The sequence below is a fragment of the Littorina saxatilis genome, linkage group LG17 (assembly GCF_037325665.1).
Source record: "Littorina saxatilis isolate snail1 linkage group LG17, US_GU_Lsax_2.0, whole genome shotgun sequence".
NCBI classification, from domain to species: domain Eukaryota; kingdom Metazoa; phylum Mollusca; class Gastropoda; order Littorinimorpha; family Littorinidae; genus Littorina; species Littorina saxatilis.
Genome location: NC_090261.1, coordinates 34,224,879 through 34,242,584, shown reverse-complemented (window position 1 = coordinate 34,242,584; position 17,706 = coordinate 34,224,879). Strand labels below are relative to the sequence as shown.

Here is a 17,706-nt window from a genome sequence, read left to right as displayed (position 1 = left end):
AAGAACAAGAACAAGATTTTATTCCTTTAAGGCCTTAGCCCCTTTCGGAAGGGGGCTGGTTACACAAAAGTAAAGCGTGTGTGCAGCAGCAATCCACACACGCGTCGTTTCAAGTGAACAGAAGAAAAGACAATGTATAATCACAAAATACTAATGCTTAAACAGCATTTTCTAAACATTTAAATGAAAAATACAAGAACTTAGCTACATTGCAAAGTATAGTTTCATTTTTAGAGAGAGAGAGAGAGAGAGAGAGAGAGAGAGAGAGAGAGAGAGAGAGAGAGAGAGAGAGAGAGAGAGAGAGAGAGAGAGAGTTTACAACAAAAAAGTAGTCTGTCAACAACTGAACTAACAATAACACTTGTAAAAGTAGCATCATTCAAATTTTATTGAGTCTACAGGTGCCAGTAAAAGTAACCAAATTACAGGTAACTTGAAAAACAGAGCCACAATCAGCCAAGCAAAGTCTATGCTGACATGATGGGTTGCAGCTCTTTTTTGTTTAGATCTATAAATTATAGCACTGTTCTCATGCTCGGTCTTTAATTCATTCCTTTTTAATCTGACGCATTATACTGACTCTGGCCGGTTGACTGTCCGATAGTTTTGACATGTCCGAGATCTTCTGACAGAACAAGTTTTTGCAGCTGGTACATCTGGACCTAATCACCTATATATATATGTATACATATATTCTAAATACTCGCCCAACTGACCTATTGTCCTCTGAGCCTGGGAAAAACACTGCTTAAAATTAAATTACACCTAATTTTTGAAACATATTCCTATTCTCTCACTCACTGACATAAGCTCAGTTGGTTAAAATATACTATAACAAGTCTACAAAGTTGAAGCATGAAAACAGGTTGCAAAGTATCACAAAAGATTTCCTTATTATCAATATCATTTAATGACATTATACTTATGACTATTTTATTTCTTGATTTACACAAATGAGCAGTGATAACAAAAAAACCCACTGTTCTCCCCTGCACTACAACAAAGAAAAATAATTATATGTGTTTTGTTAGCATGTCTGCATTTTGTGTGTAACTTGTAAGAAAGTAATAACCACTTAAATACTTAATCCATGCACAGAACAAGTGTCAAGAGGAACATTGGTACATGTATGTAACAAACATTCAGTGTACAGGGAGGCAATTTTTAAGAGACACATCCAAGCACAGCTCAAGGCCAGGAACAAGAATTATGTGCTGTAACGTATATATTCGTGTAGGAAGACAAAAGAGTTGTTTGAATCAATGAATGTGTCTTGCTAGAAAAACAAGAAGGGCAAAGCCCATACGACTCACATGCTTGACCTTGACATGACCTTGACCTTCAGGGTCAAGGTCAAATAACTAAACCTAGCAATGACATCATACACTAAGAACTGCTTTACACATTTTTCCTACCAAAATACATGTGACCCAAGGTCAAGGTCATCCAAGGTCATGCAACACAAAGCTGTTAATTCAAGACATAGGAAGTACAATGGTGCTTATTGGCTCTTTCTACCATGAGATATGGTCACTTTTAGTGGTTCACTACCTTATTTTGGTCACATTTCATAAGGGTCAAAGTGACCTTGACCTTGATCATATGTGACCAAATGTGTCTCATGATGAAAGCATAACATGTGCCCCACATAATTTTTAAGTTTGAAACAGTTATCTTCCATAGTTCAGGGTCAAGGTCACTTCAAAATATGTATACAATCCAACTTTGAAGAGCTCCTGTGACCTTGACCTTGAAGCAAGGTAAACCAAACTGGTATCAAAAGATGGGGCTTACTTTGCCCTATATATCATATATAGGTGAGGTATTGAATCTCAAAAACTTCAGAGAAAATGGGAAAAATGTGAAAAATAGCTGTTTTTTAGGCAACATTTATGGCCCCTGCGACCTTGACCTTGAAGCAAGGTCAAGATGCTATGTATGTTTTTTGGGGCCTTGTCATCATACACCATCTTGCCAAATTTGGTACTGATAGACTGAATAGTGTCCAAGAAATATCCAACGTTAAAGTTTTCCGGGCGTCCGGACGGACGGACGACTCGGGTGAGTACATAGACTCACTTTTGCTTTGCATGTGAGTCAAAAAACCACCCACCCAGACTAGTCCTTCAAATCATTCTCTTCTGTTAATTGGTAATTAGAGTTTATGGTAATAAATTAAAATAATCAATGCAGTAACTAACTCAGTGACTGGCTTATTGCCACCCCCTTTACCTGAAACAACTAAAAAGAGTCATGGATGCTCTTCATAAGTTTATTCAACCAGTCTAAAAATGAAAGCAACATCAACAGAAACCAAGAAACTAAATGAAAAAACAATAATAAAGAAACTGTGCAGCTTTCTAAAACTCCCAATACAGATTTCCAGCCATGCCAAGTTGATGTGAATGCTGAGTGTTCTATCAATAAGTATACACAAATGTGTAGTCACAGCATTGATCAGCACAACCAGCTTCATGTGTTCTCATTCAGGCTGACTCAAAAACAAACACAAAAATTCCTGTTATACCAAATATAGTACAAATAGTATCTAGCGTCCAACTTTCCCTAGTCTACTGTCAGTCTTTGGATCAGCAGTCACCGCTTGAACCGCAACAATAGCAACGTTAATTTTAGACTGTAAGTCACGCAGTTCTTTCAGATGCAACAGGCGCACAATTTTAGCCGCATCGTTTAGGATGTAATCACCAGCTTCAAACCCAAGTTCAGTCTTATTTAATGGAATATGTTCACTGTCTTTGGTGGGGTCACCAGAAGTAGAAGCATTTTGAAGGGCTTCTTTGGAGAGTGTATTGCTGATGAGCAGGGAAATTGCCTTCAACTGTTCTAAGTGATCCGGGTGTGGTGGAACCTGTAGAAGCATTGAGAGAGACGTAACGCCTGCCTTGAGCTCAGCCGACTCGAAGTCCAGGTTATCCAAGGGGTTGCTCGATGGCGCACCGGGTCTCTTGGCCTGGTCAACAGTCGCCCGTGTCACAGACTTGAACGTCTCCGCGTCATCTCCGTACTCCAGTCTCACGGCATAGCCCAGCAGCCAGTCGACAACGACCTCCTTTTTACCGTCAGCATACGGACAGTTCAGCTCTGTGAGGTAACGCTGAAAAGCAGACGACCACTCCGGACCAGCGGTGTCACGTAGAGCCGCTCTATCTTCGATTTTCATGTGGCGAATTTTTTGGTCCTCCAACCACACCACCAAGGGTCCCAGTTCAGCAGCATTGTTCACGTTGAAGTTGTCTGGCTGGGCGTAATCTAGAGCGAGAAGCTTCCTCCTAAACATTTTGGCCTGCACGGATTTCAAGACCACAAGAGGTACGTGAAAGAGAAAAGTTGGTTTCTGGAATATCGTGTTTGCAAACACAGCGGAAGTACGAGGTGGCCGCTGAATCCACGAAAGCTCATAGGATACGTCAGGAAGGGTAACTCTCAAGAGAAAACAGAACAACTTCCCCTTAGTTTCGCCCCCCATCCTCCAAGAAAGCTCACAGAGTCACATGATAAGAAAAGAACTAAAATGGGACTGGGAAACATTCTTCTCTTGGCGCAAGTGACGCTTTATCTGATCGCGTTTATCCTCTCCTTTTTCATGTTCGTGCCCATCAGCGTCAATCAGAACGATTTTGACGGCCACTGCCTCCTGTTTGCCACAGGGAAATGGAGCGCAACGCGAGGTGCAGTGGAATTGAACAATGTCACATGGGGAACTTCCAGTACCTGCAACTTTGCTGTGTTTTCTGGGGTGGCTGTCATGCTGTCATCGATCGCGTATTTGGTCTGGTACTCCATCCTCCTCTTCAAGGCCGTTGACAGGTATTACTCTGTGTGTGGTGGTGGTCATGAGAAGGGGGTTGAGAGGAATGTGTGTGCGCCCGCGCGTGTGTTTGTGCGTGTGTATGTGTGTGTGTGTGTGTGTGTGTGAGAGAGAGAGAGAGAGAGAGAGAGAGAGAGAGAGAGAGAGAGAGAGAAAGAGAGAGAGCGCTAGAGTATGTGTTTACACTTCTGCATCATGTGCTTTCACCACTGTTTTTGTTTTGTATGTGTGTGTGTGTCTGTGTGTGTGAAACTATGTTTGTATTAAAGGTGTCAATTCAACACACACTTATTATAAGTGATCAAGTGAATTTTTTTCTGGTTAGCGGAGGCTCTTTCGTTGATCTGTTTGTGTACATGTATGTATGTCTTCATATATATATATGTGTCTTGATCACTGCCCGTGTGAAGGTTGCAAATAAAAACTGTTACATGTATAATTTACACTGCAGTCTTAACTCTTGATAGTTATCAATATTTTGTGCAGCTCCTGGCTAGATGCCTTCCTTTGCGGGGGCCTGCATCTCCTGCTTACCATCTTCACCTTTGCTTCATCTCTCACTGTCAGTCTTGGCTTCCGAGACTGGTGCACAATTGTCATTGAATCCAAAACCAACTTTGACAGGTGGTGTTTGCCTATGTGTGTTACTGTTAGCGAGAGAGAGAGACACAGACAGACAGACAGAGAGAAGGGGAGAGAGAGAGAGAGAGAGAGAGAGAGAGAGAGAGAGAGAGAGAGAGAGAGAGAGAGAGAGAGAGAGAGAGAGAGAGAAGGGGGATAGAGAGAGAGAGACTGGGATTTGTTGGTGTTATTTTGGCAAGCAATAGAAAATACCAAATATTATTAAAAGGAATTTTCTTACATCATAAAAAGCATCCAGAGCCTTGTAAATTGGACAAAGAGTTGGTAGAAAAGCATTGTAAGGGTGACAGAGGATTAGGGAGGGGGCTTATATGCTTGTACAACACACACACACACACACACATAGCTGTGATCATACATGTCATTTTTACATTTTTGATGATAATACATTTTTTATATCATCTTTCAGCTGTGAGGATGGCGATTACATTCCCTTTGGTGAGCATCTTGGAATCGACACACGACATTTCTATACTGAGTACCAGATGGCACAGGTATGTCAAGCTCCCAGAGAATAACATGAAGCGAAAGAAATAACACCAAAACTCTACTTTCTGATAGTTACACAAAGAGAAAAGGCACCTAACAAAATAAGGCACAAGCCTCCCGTAAACCATCACAGATACTGTCCGGCTTTTACACACAGTACAAACACCCTTTCGTTTAAACACTCCCCGCTTGAGAACATACTAGGTGCCCTACGTAAAGAGCGAGCAATTTTCAACAAATTTATTTTTGTGGACCCTCTGATCAGCAAATCAATTGGCGCTAGAACTAACTTTTAAAATCTAGATAATAAATGACAGCTTGTTACACAAACATTCTTAAATCATAAAAGAATTCTTTTTTCATCAAGACAAGATCAGTACAATTTGAAAGTTTGAAAAAAAAAAGCCCGGAAATGTGTCACGCAAACCGTCTTTCTCGTAGCAGACGACGGTTCTGCCTAGCGCCCGTTTCTCTGAACAGTCAACTGTCATCGCTCTAGTTCGTGTGAATCGCAGCCATTTGTTTCGTTTAGATTCAGAGGTACACAATAACGTGCTATTGCAGATGAGCTTACAGCGAGTCACATTGAAATCACAAGCTGACGACTACATTGTGAAAAAAGTAAACGGGATCACACGGGTTCGCAATGGCTCAGGGGTAAGATAAACCACGCAAAAATAAATTCTTTGAAAATTGCTCGCTCTTTACGGAGGGCACCTATAGGATGTTCAAAAGCGGTGAGTGTGTAAATGAAAGGGTGTTTGTACTGTGTGTAAAAGCCTGACAGTATCTGTGATGGTTTACGGGGCTTACTGTGGCTTTAACTAAAGAGGATTTGAGTGTGTTTGTATCATGGTTTTTTTCTCAGTTTTCAGCAATTATGATGATTATATTGTTTTCGTATATATACATGTATATGGCCCAAAGTCAGAATAGGTGTCCATTTTTGTGACATACAAAATCAATTTTAAAAATGAACATTTTCTTTGTTTTGAAAATAGAGATGTATTTTAGAGCATAAATACGCAAGGAACAGCTATGATTTAAGAAAACTCATGTTTGATCACTTCACAGATTCAGGTTTAAAAGTTTGCAGGAGTTCATAACTTCACACCGTCACAAAATTTAGACTTGTTAAATCATTGTTGCTACATGTAATTGGGTCTGTTTTAGACATCTGAGCAAATTGCTACAGCAAATTACTTTGCATTTCAAGCAAGTTAAACTTGTTTTGGCCACGCATGATGCAGATGTGAACTCCATTAATGGGAAGTTCATAACTTCACATAATTTACTTTTATTGGTATAATAAATTTAATTTATACAGGCAGGAAACAATTTGTTTTGTTTTTTAATCTGAAAAAGGTGAGCTGGAACATGAAGGTAATTTTTGAAGATGAAGTGTGGAGAAGATTTTTTGGTTATCTGTATTATTTATAGAAATTAATATTGTCACAATTTTTTCACAGCAAATATTGGCATAAGTTATCATTAAATCTACAATTTTGCTGTTTTTGTGCAAAATGTGCTTGAGAAGTACCATCAAAAGGATTTCAATACACCAAAATGTTTGTCTGACTCAAAGAGTTGGCAGAAACTGAAAGTACTTTTAGAATGTCCTAGGAGTTCATAACTTCACACCGTGACATCACAAACTATGGCTAATTCAAACCAAAGTAAGAAAGTGCATATGTCATCTTATTTTCTCTCCAGCTACTCTTTGTAATCAACATACAACTAAGTAATAAAAGTAAAACATTTGTGAAAACAAACGATAACAAAAATCATAAAATGTGAGCGTGCGCATAACTTCACAAGAATTTTTGTTATGTTGGTCTCTAGTACAGTTACTGTATAATATATTTGCAAAACAATGACAAACTGAGAACACAGAGTTATAGTATAGGCTAAAGCTGCATTTAATATCATATTCTTACTCCGAATCACATTAGCATTGAGTCACCTGAGATGCTTATCACTGAAAAACGCTTACCCGGCTAAAGAATTTAAAGGGAAGCAACCCCATCACCAAAACGAAAGTGAAAGTAGCTTTGGTAATGGGCCAGTACACCGGGAGTTACCTCCCATACGGGTGTATGCCACGTCACTTCCTCTAGGAACACGTGCCTATTATCATACGTCTTTTTCACCTCGGAGAGGACGGTTCACTTTTTGACGCTCTGTGGCTGACCTTGTGTGTTTGAGTGACACCCGCCGGCCACGTTACCCAGCTTGTCTGCTCGCCTTGCCTACAGTTTGGTGAGCTCGTTCCCGTTTGTTGTTGGTTGTTTGCGCTGTTTCGTTACTGTACGTTGTCCGTTTTTTACGGACTTGTGTGTCAGTGACTTGCGTGTTTCGCCATTTTGTTGTGTGAGTTAGTTAGCTAACTCGTGTGACTTTGCTAGTAGCTCTGCGTGCCCTCTTTCTGTTTGGGCAAGTGTAGCTTTAGTATTTTGTTAACGCGTAAGCGTGTGTGTTTACTGTGTTTTCAGTCGTTTTGACTTACGTTTCAGTAAATCTTTTTACTTTGCCACGTGTTGTTGACGTTTGTGTCAGTGTCTTGCGTGTCGCCATTTTGTTGTGTGAGTTAGTTTTCTAGCTCGTGTGACTTTGTTTGTAGCTCTCCGTGCCTCTGCTTGTGGGGCAAGTTTAGCTATAGTATTTTGTTAACGCATTAGTGCGTGTGTTTACTGAATTTTCCAGTCGTTTAGACTTATGTTTCAGTAAATTTTTTCGCGTTGCCACGTGTTGTTGTCAACATGTCTGATTCAGACAAGCGCCGTGGCAAGTCGGACCCCAAGGGGAAAATTAAGGCTAAGTCTTCCTCTTCCAAAGCAACGTTACTTGTTACAGACCAAGAGCGTAACACTTTGTTGGCTGTACCAATTTTGGCGCCTAGCGCTGTTACTACTTCTGCTTCTTTTGCGGCGCCTAGCGCTACTGTTACTTCTGCACCTGTCTCTACATCGGAGACTTCGTCTTCTTTGTTAGCACCTGGACAAGGTGCGTTGGTTTCCTCTCTGTTAAAGTCACTGGTTCCAGAAATCCGCAGCTTGGTGCAGGCAGAATTTCAGCGTTCCGTCGCCAGCAGTTCGGCGTTTCCGGCATCTGGCAGTGACGTCCGGGCATTGGCTTCCGTGTCTTTGTCCTCCACTTCCGGCTTGGAGCAGCGTCCTCCCTCTTCAGCGTCGGTTGGTAAGCAGAGCTGGTCCGATAGCCCTCGTGAGGCGCCTGGACGTTCTCCTTCGGGGGACAGCTCTTTCGCATCGGGTCACGACCGATACCTTGCTGATCTTTCATTTCCGGCGATAACCTACGAGGCCCCGGACTTGTTCGAACAGCGGCGGCAGTCGGTTTCGACTGCCGCATTTCCGGCACTTGCCGGAAGTGATGATCCGTCCGCTCCGGCACGCTACGGCGGTCGCGGCAGGATGGAGTATTCACTGACTTCCGGTCCTTCCGGATCGCGAAGTCAACCAGTGCAGTCTTCACTTCCGCATTTTGCGGTTCCGTTGACTACACTTCCGGTTTCGGCCGGAAACGCTTCTTCCTCTTCTGGTGGTTCCTTCCGGATACCAGATAGTGGATTACAGCGTGCGCCTTCCGGCTTTCAAGCGCCTAGGCTTGAGCAGGCATCACTCCACTCAGTCGGGGGAGTGACGTCAGCTCATCCAGCTCCGGTTTTTGCGGATGGTCGTCCTGCTTACCCTTTACCTTCACAGGGTTTTGGGCGGCAGGATGACGTTAGTGCTCAGGCTTTTCCGGTTTCCGGTTTGCCAGGGCATGCTTCTGCTTCCGGAACTGGTGACTTCGGTCATGGTTCCACGTGTGACTATTCTGATGCTCCATCAGTGGTCAGCGAGGAGTCGCGGGGCGTGTTTCCGTCGAAGCTCAAGTCTGTTCTTGACGTCGCGGCGGAAGTAACGTCTCGTTATTTTCCTGAAGGGGTGGTGGCTGCGGACTCTTCCGCATCATTCGTTCCTTCTGCCATGGCGGACTTCCGGCCGGCACAGGAGGATGTTTCTTCCTTCCGGTTCGCCGAGTCTCCGTCAGTGGCTTACCAACTTTTGCATTCACTGGTTCGTCCAGCACATGCGGGGAGTGGTATTCGGCCAGTGCCTGTTCCGTTACTGCTTCCTTTTGGTCCAGTTCCGGAATCAGCTCAGCAGTGGGTGGCTTCAGCTGCCCAAGCCTCTTCCTTCGTGCCTACGGCCAATAGGAAGCTTGGCATGCCCAATCAGAGCCAGAATTGGCTGGCGTCTTTTGCACTCCCTAGGGCTACCCTTCCGGTTTCCCGGGAATTGCTGCCTCTTCTGACTAAACCGATCAAGCGTGATTCGGTTTTGCCGGTTTCTGAGGCTTCCCTCCTCTCTGCTGAGGAGGTTGGACGTCGGCAGATCGAACTGTCCTCCATTGCGGAGACTCTCGTTCGGGCTCTGTCTCGGGCATTGACCGATTCGCTAGTTCCTTTCACTCTCAGTGAAGAACAGAATGCGGACGATGTCTCTGCGCTTTTGACCGCATTGGCCAAGGTCAATGAGGAACAATTGCGTCTTTCCTCCCTGCAGTACACCCAAGCGGTACTCTGCAGGAGGGATCTCTTCCTCTCGCAGTCCCAATTCACGGAGCTGGCTACTAGGGAGACCTTGAGAGTCTCCCCGGTCTCAGAGGAGTCTCTCTTCTGTCCGCTGGCACTGGATGCCAGACAGAAGGAGATTCAGTCAAACAAGGACAGTCAGTTCCTTGACTACACTCTGAAGGGGGTGAAACAGTCTCAGCCTTCTAAACAGAAGCAGGCTCAGACATCGTCTAACCCCAAGCCAGCTCAGAAGCGGCAGGCTTCGCCGGCCGCTCGTGGTGGGAAGAAGAGGACGGCATCGGGGAGGGGGCGTGGCGGCTCTGGAAGTAAGCCACACCCCCAATGAAGCGCTCCCGATCTCACCTCCCTCCCGCCCTCCACCTTGGTGATGGCGGGAGGCCCCTCCCGGGCACTTTCTCGTTGGATGTCGGTAGTAGACAGCCAATGGATTGTGGGAGTGGTGAGTTCGGGCTTCCGTCTACTCTGGCGGGAGGAAAAGGCGCCTCTTACCCGAGTGCCTCCGCGGTTCAAGCCCCCCTTCTCGCAGGAAGCACGTTCCGTCTTGCAGTCGGAAATTGCCTCCCTGGAGCAGAAGGGCGCGGTGGAGAGAGTTCGGGTCCACAGCTCCCTGGGATTTTACGGGCGTCTGGTCGCTGTTCCCAAAGCATCAGGAGGATGGCGTCCCGTGTTGGATTTATCTCTCCTCAATACTTTCTTGAGGGAGATAAAATTCAAGATGGAGACGCCAGCCTCTGTCCGAGACTCTCTCCGCCCAGGAGACTGGGTGACCTCGATCGATCTCACGGACGCATACTTTCACATTCTTATGCATCCGACCGACCGGAAATGGCTTCGTTTCCGGTGGGGAGATCAGATCTACCAGTTTCGCGCACTCCCTTTCGGGCTGTCTCTCGCACCGTGGATTTTCACCATGGTGGTGAGACAGGTCTGTGCACTGGTGAGGTCCCAGGGTATCCGTCTGCGGGCTTATCTGGACGACTGGCTCATCATGAACCAGTCCCAGAGCGGCTGTTCGCAGGATACCCTGACGGTTCTTCGAGAATCCAACTGGTTGGGGTTCTCGTTCAACCGGGTAAAGTCGGAGCTGACCCCGTCACAGACATTCACTTATCTGGGGATGTCTTTCGACACGGTCGCTTGGACTGTCCAGCCTTCTCAGAGAAGGGTGGACAAGCTCCAAGCTCAGATTCGCTCCACTTTACCTCTCCTGATGGCTTCCATCCGCTCGCTCGCCTCCATCTTGGGGCAGATGGAGTCTATGGCTCTTCTGGTTTCACTGGGCCGGGTCCACAAATGTCCGCTTCAGTTCGCGCTGAAGCCGTTTGTGGACTCTCCTCTGGTGGACTGGGACGCCCTCATCCCTTTGCAGGGATGGTTCCAGTCTGCGACCCTTCCGTGGTTGCACACGGAGTGGGTCTGCAGAGGTGTTCCGATCGTCGTGCCCCTCCCCGACCTGGACCTCTTTACAGATGCGTCCAGGGAGGGTTGGGGGGCACATACAGATCTTCAGACTCCTCCCTTTCCGTTACTCAGCCGAGTAATCCGGAAAGCGGAGATGGAGGAGCCGGCCCTTCTTCTTCTGGTCGCTCCTCTGTGGCCGTCGCAGGTCTGGTTTCCAGATCTTCTTCGGCTTGCCCAAGGGCCCCCCATTCCTCTCGCACTCGTGCGAGGGGAACTAGTGCAGCCCCGAACAGGCATTCCACACGAGGAGCCCAGTCTTCTGAAGCTTCACGTGTGGAAGTTGTTCGGGACTCGCTGAAGCGCTCTGGGGCGTCGTCTTTGACTCTGGACTTGGTGGCTCGCTCGCATAGAGCGTCCACCTCTTCAGTTTATGCTCCCCACTGGAAGGCATGGACTGCCTGGTGTTCAGCTAGAGGGGTGAGTTCGGTGGCTCCGCGCTCTATTCAGGTCGCTAACCACCTCTCTTTCATGTCTTCACAGGGCGCCTCAGTCTCCTCGTTGAGGGTCCGGCGCTCCGCTATCTCGGCGACTCTTCAGCAGATTGGTCGTTCTGTTCGAGTCGGGGGCGTTATAGCTGCAGTCATTAAAGGGGCTGCTCTTAAGGAAGCTAAAGCTCGTTTGCCCGCTCCCAAGTGGGACTTGTTTTTAATCCTGGAATTCCTTCGTTCTGCGGATTTTGAGCCTTTAAGCGAGGCCAGTCTGTTCAATGTCACTCGCAAAGCGCTGTTTCTCCTTTTGTTGGCTACGGCCCGACGGGGTAGCGAGGTCCACGCCCTGTCGGGTCAGCCTGGAGATATCTCCTTTGAGCCGGACGGTTCCGCATCTTTGCGTTTCCGGCCTGATTTCCTGGCCAAGAATCAGTCTCCGGGGCAGGCCTCTCCGCTGGTTAGAGTTAGGGCTCTGACCAGCGCGTTGGCCCCGGGTGACCCCGATTCGGTCAATTGCCCTGTGAGGGCACTTCGTCTGTACTTAGCCCGGACTCAGCCGATTCGGTCTAGTTCTCAGAAGTTGTTGTTTATCTCTCTCCTTACTAGGCGCGAGAAAGATTTGTCGAAGGTAACGTTGGCCCGGTGGGTGTCCTCGCTCATCAAGCAGGCTTATGAGTGGAGGCGCACAAAGAGGGGGGGGGGGTTATGCCCTCCTTGCCACTTGACTCGGCCCGAGCCCATGAGACGAGGGCGTGGGCATCCTCTCTGGCAGTTCTGCGCTCCAGACGTCTAGAGGAGGTGCTGACAACTGCGTATTGGCGTTCCGAAGATGTTTTCATAAACTTTTATCTTCGGGACGTCACAGCTCTTCGACAGGATGGCTCCAGAGGCCTTCCAGCGCTCATAGCAGCAGGCCAGTTCCTGTCCAGAACTTGATGGTGAGTTTTGATTCATTTCTAGCCCACCGCCTTGTTGATGTTATCTGCTAATGTGATTCGGAGTAAGAATATGATATTAAATGGAAAATTTCCTAAATAAATTATCATTTAATTAATATACTTACCCGAATCACATACTGTATTCCCTCCCACCTGCCCCGCTTATGGTTTTAAGATTTTTTAAAGCCGTATGATAATAGGCACGTGTTCCTAGAGGAAGTGACGTGGCATACACCCGTATGGGAGGTAACTCCCGGTGTACTGGCCCATTACCAAAGCTACTTTCACTTTCGTTTTGGTGATGGGGTTGCTTCCCTTTAAATTCTTTAGCCGGGTAAGCGTTTTTCAGTGATAAGCATCTCAGGTGACTCAATGCTAATGTGATTCGGGTAAGTATATTAATTAAATGATAATTTATTTAGGAAATTTTCCACTTATATTACAAAATCAGATTTTAATTGCCAAAATAAAACAAATTGTTTGAAACTTGTGAAAGTTCATAACTTCACATCAATCACACATTTATACTAAAATAACTAACTAAAGTCTCTTGCAAATAATTCTAAACAACTTAATGATTTACTTAACCAAACTCAGTCATGAAAACTGTTACCGAAATCATTATTTAGTTAGTGTTTATGTCAGCTGACTGTGTGTTCATAACTTCACATCATTTATTTAACTGAAAAGCTACGTACTAAAATCTGCTGGTAAATTAAAATAAAAATGACATCAAACTGTAACAGCCTACTCTGGAGAAGAGCAGCACATCATTTGAGGTAGTGATTTAGTGTAGTAAATTAATTATTGTGTATAAATCATACTCATGGCATGTGTTCATAACTTCACACCGTGGGGCTGAGGGTCAGTTGATGTGAAGTTATGTACACCGTGCAGTCAACCCAGATTCATGCTGGAATTATCAAAATGTAATTTTGAGGGTTGATATTCAGAAAACTTCTTACAAAATGTCCAGATAAAGTCAAATGTACTCTTTTGCTATTAACAAGGCATTATTTTAAACACGCCCTTGAAAAATGAGCTTGAGTTATGTGAAGTTATGAACTTCATGACAAAACGGCTAAGTACTTCAGAAAGAAACAGTCAGCAGCCAGTAGATTCTTTTTGTGATGAAAATCATGGTACAGTGTAATTTGGAAACTGAAAATAGTCATTTTACATATATTTTGGGTTTTGACATGAGTTAGTAACTCTCACATAAAAATAGTGCGCAAGACACAGAGAAAATGGCTAACTAAAGCATACTGCTTGACTTTAGTGACAAAAATTGCTTAGTATCTAAATCTAATGTACTTTTATATGCAAAATTGCTGTTCCACTACAACCTTAACTTTCATGGCTAGCATTTAAGGACAAAAAACACTCTCAGTGGAGATAGTAGGAAAGTTCATAACTTTCTCACAAGAATTTTTTATTTCTCAATTACTCAAACACCAATGAATGAACTTGATGCAAACTTTCAGTGTGACTGCTGCTAGTGGATCCAAATGCATTACAAAGCTAGGTGTTCCCCAACCAGTCAATTTACTCTTTTTATAAGGCAAAAGGTTGGAAAGTTCATAACTCTTTTTTCACAAGAAAATCTGCACGTAAACTTCAAACTACTTTTGAACATGCAAAAACAAGTCAAACAACCCTTTTTATGTTTTATACCTCTGCAAAACATACTGTAAAATACTTTTTTACAAAAATATATCAGGTTTCAATCTTTAATTATTATTTAGAGCTGATCAGTGAACAAAAATGAAGTCTTACGGAAATAGTTATGAACTTTCTGTGAAATTTTGTCTCCCCATTTTCTGCAGGCTCACTGACAAAATTCAAAAACTTTGCTTTGTCAAAGGTACATTTGAGTTTTACTGGCTCAGTGAAAAGTCATTCATGACATTCTGTCCCATAAATATGACAGAGTAGACCATGTTTCAATATGCTGTAAGGTCATGTCACAAAAAATGGCCAAAATGTAGTGCTGCTGACTTCAGATAATGGCGACATTTTCATTAAAAACAACAACTGAGCACACAATGTTTCTCTAGGTGTGTACTTCATACTTTTCTTTAGAAGTCTCATTAATCTTTACAAGGATTTTATTTTTCTTTGATGTACAAATCAGGTTAGAGCCAAGGTTGCACAGCTATTTCAGCTGTGGACACCATTTCAGACTTAAGGCCATATATATATAAATATAAACATAATATATAATATAATATCAGCCCTCAGAACTGATTAAATATGAACACAGGCATTCAGGGTGAAAAAAAGGGTGCTGTATGGCAGCTCGCTTTTCCCAGGGAAAAAGGAATTCAAAGTTCCATGAGGGTACATGTATATATATAAATACCCCACATATAAACATGAAATTGTCTCGCCTTACCTTATTAATATGGAATAATGAACTCTTTTGACTTGATCCTTGCAGTTTGGAGCCTGGGCAGTATGGATATGTCAGCTGTCACTATTCAACCTGGCCATTATCAAGCTGTGTCGTTATAACAGTCAGGAAGCTTTCCTAACCTCCATGGGACGAGAGCGCCAGCGACTCATTCAGAAAGTGCAGAGTCGCTCAGAATACTCCGCTGCAGCCTCAACGTAGCTCTGAAATTGTTTTATTTTTGATGCCATAGTTTGTTTTTTTTAAACTTCTTTGCGTGGGACTTGATGAAATATTCTTGGTAATGCATAATAATTATCTGCTGATGCGATATTCTCAGTACTCCTAAATGACGGTGGTCAATTCTTCAAGTGCATGGATTCTCCTCTCAGGACCGCTTTCATTTTCTGATGAGACGAAAGTATCTGATCAGTCATTTGCATGCGTTTTCATTTGGGGTTCACATCTTTTTGATTGTCACCTGTGGTGCTACCATTCAGTGTGTGTGTGTGTGTGTGTGTGTGTGTAGTGCATAAACTAATTAAAACAAAATTAGTAAGAGGATTGAAGTCCTCACTTGGCTTTTTTCCCTTTGTTTTGCATATTTTATTCAGATGTTCTGAATTATTTGTTTGATTGCTTTTCACTGCACTTTATTGCTCTTTCAAAGCCATGACAAATGCATGTAAGAAAAATCAGTGTGGTGTTATCTTGAGTGGACAGCATTGAGTATTCTTGTGTCACAGTTTCTGTTTCTTGGTTAAGTCAACTAATCAGGTCTTAATACAATCTCAGCTGAGTGTAGCATCATCACTAACTGCAGAGTAATAATACATGTAGTAACTTCAGGTAAGGGTCAGAAAGATCAAGGGGGGGAAGGTTTCGGGAAACCTTGGAAAAGAGTTTATTGATGTGAAAGGTGATCAGGTCCTCAACCACCCTGTTCCCTTGAAGTAGCATACAGTTATGCCTGCCTCATCTGTTGACCTTATGCTCTGTGCAATAGTATACAGTTGAGCCTGCCGTGGCAACCACCTCTCGGTTACAACCACCTGCCCATAACAACCATGTACTCAAAGGATCCCCAACAAGATTTTCCCCTGTACAGTTCCCCTTTCTACAACGACAACTTTTGGTAGGACCCTTGGGTAGTTTTCATAGACAGGTTCCACTGTACTCTTTAGTGTGTTTTTTCTCTAGCTGCTGACCAGTAGGGCATCATACTAATTTTTTGTGATTTTTTTTCCCTAGATCTGGCGATTGACTAAACTTTCCACTTGCTGTGTATGGGCAGTATTCGGCGTACACGTTTTAATCTTTGAATGTGTGTGTGTGTGTGTGTGTGTGTGTGTGTGTGTGTGTGTGTGTGTGTGTGTGTGTGAATCTTTTGAGGCGTGCGAGTGGTTGTGCGTTTATGTATTTGAGAGAGAGAGAGTCACTGGTTTTGAGCATGTATAAAATGTGTTTATTGCTGTTCCGAGTAATGGGCGTGTCTTCATCTACACTGTTTTGTGTTTGGCTGCATTTCTTTACATAAGAAGTATTAACAGCGTCAGTATGGCAACAGAAAGATCTTATGTACCAAGATACTTTTTAGCTGTTCTTTGTTCTTCTAGTAAATTTTGTGATGTAAGTACATGTAAAATTGAGTCTGTTGTCTATCTTTTTTTAAGGCCGATACTGATGTCTTGGTTATTTTGATTAAGAAAAGGCATATCCATATTTTTAGGAAGAAATTATTAACTTATACAATGTACATTTGTGTGTGTGTAATGTCTTCAGAGTTATGCTTAAAAATTTGCTTACCTTTCGCAAAATGTAAACATTCACCTGCTCTTTCCAGTTCTCTTTTACGGATGCATTTTCATGATGTGCAATGATTATTTCCTCAAATGTATTTATTCACATGTTTGCTTCGGAACAAATTTGTCATACTTATTTTCAAAATAATGATACTTATTCTGTCAAATACAGTGATTTTTGCATAAAGTAGCAATGTTCATGGTTGATATTTTTTTTTCTTTTCTTGAAAGATGTTTTATTCAGGCAATTTTACAGTTTATCATGCAATGCATAGAAGTCAGATAATAATAGAGTGGATACCCCCCGCGGGTTAGGGGGAAGAATTTACCCGATGCTCCCCAGCATGTCGTAAGAGGTGACTAAAGGATTCTGTTTCTCCTTTTACCCTTGTTAAGTGTTTCTTGTATAGAATATAGTCAATGTTTGTAAAGATTTTAGTCAAGCAGTATGTAAGAAATGTTAAGTCCTTTGTACTGGAAACTTGCATTCTCCCGGTAAGGTCATATATTATACTACGTTGCAAGCCCCTGGAGCAATTTTTTGATTAGTGCTTTTGTGAACAAGAAACAATTAACAAGTGGCTCTATCCCATCTGCCCCCCTTTCCCTGTCGCGATATAACCTTCGTGGTTGAAAACGACAAACACCAAATAAAGAAAGAAAGATATGACGGATAAAAACATATTCAATTCAAGAAGTCAGATAATAATGGAGTGGATATGACGGATAAAAACATATTCAATACAACAAACAATAAATTATAATAAGTGCTGTTCTACAAGGGTAAAATATGAAGCCCACTTCAGCCTAAATTTTCCATAATTCAATTCTGTACAGTGGATATGTTTATCGGTCGTGTATGTGTAGGCCAGTTCCTTTAAAAAAATGTTCAATGTTGGCTGGTTGTTATATTGACTTCTTCTTTGGTTCTGCTTACTGATTTGCTAGACAATTTTTAGTTCATTTATTGCCAGTAGAATTATTGTGTGTATATATAGAAAAGAACATGGAATCTTGTACTTTGGGTAGAAAAGAAAACAGGACAACTTTTGAAATGTTTTTTGTTTCATGTAGTCATTGTAGCTTTTGTTGCTTGTGTACTGTTTTTTGACACACAATCAAGTA

At 43.2% G+C, this 17,706-nt stretch overlaps 2 protein-coding genes across 2 annotated transcripts; one reads left to right on the top strand and one right to left on the bottom strand.

The window, feature by feature from the left end:
* Positions 1–262: 262 nt before the first annotated feature.
* Positions 263–3,487, bottom strand: LOC138951793 (RNA transcription, translation and transport factor protein-like). The gene has a single exon (XM_070323345.1). The coding sequence runs from the start codon at positions 3,485–3,487 to the stop codon at positions 2,549–2,551; it is 939 nt and encodes a 312-aa protein (XP_070179446.1). The 3' UTR covers positions 263–2,548.
* A 45-nt stretch (positions 3,488–3,532) lies between these two features.
* LOC138951795 (transmembrane protein 179-like) lies at positions 3,533–17,636 on the top strand. The gene is made up of 4 exons (XM_070323346.1): positions 3,533–3,828; positions 4,316–4,453; positions 4,881–4,965; positions 14,828–17,636. Exons 1-4 carry the CDS (start codon positions 3,533–3,535, stop codon positions 14,999–15,001), a joined length of 693 nt encoding a protein of 230 aa, XP_070179447.1. The 3' UTR covers positions 15,002–17,636.
* Positions 17,637–17,706: the final 70 nt, after the last annotated feature.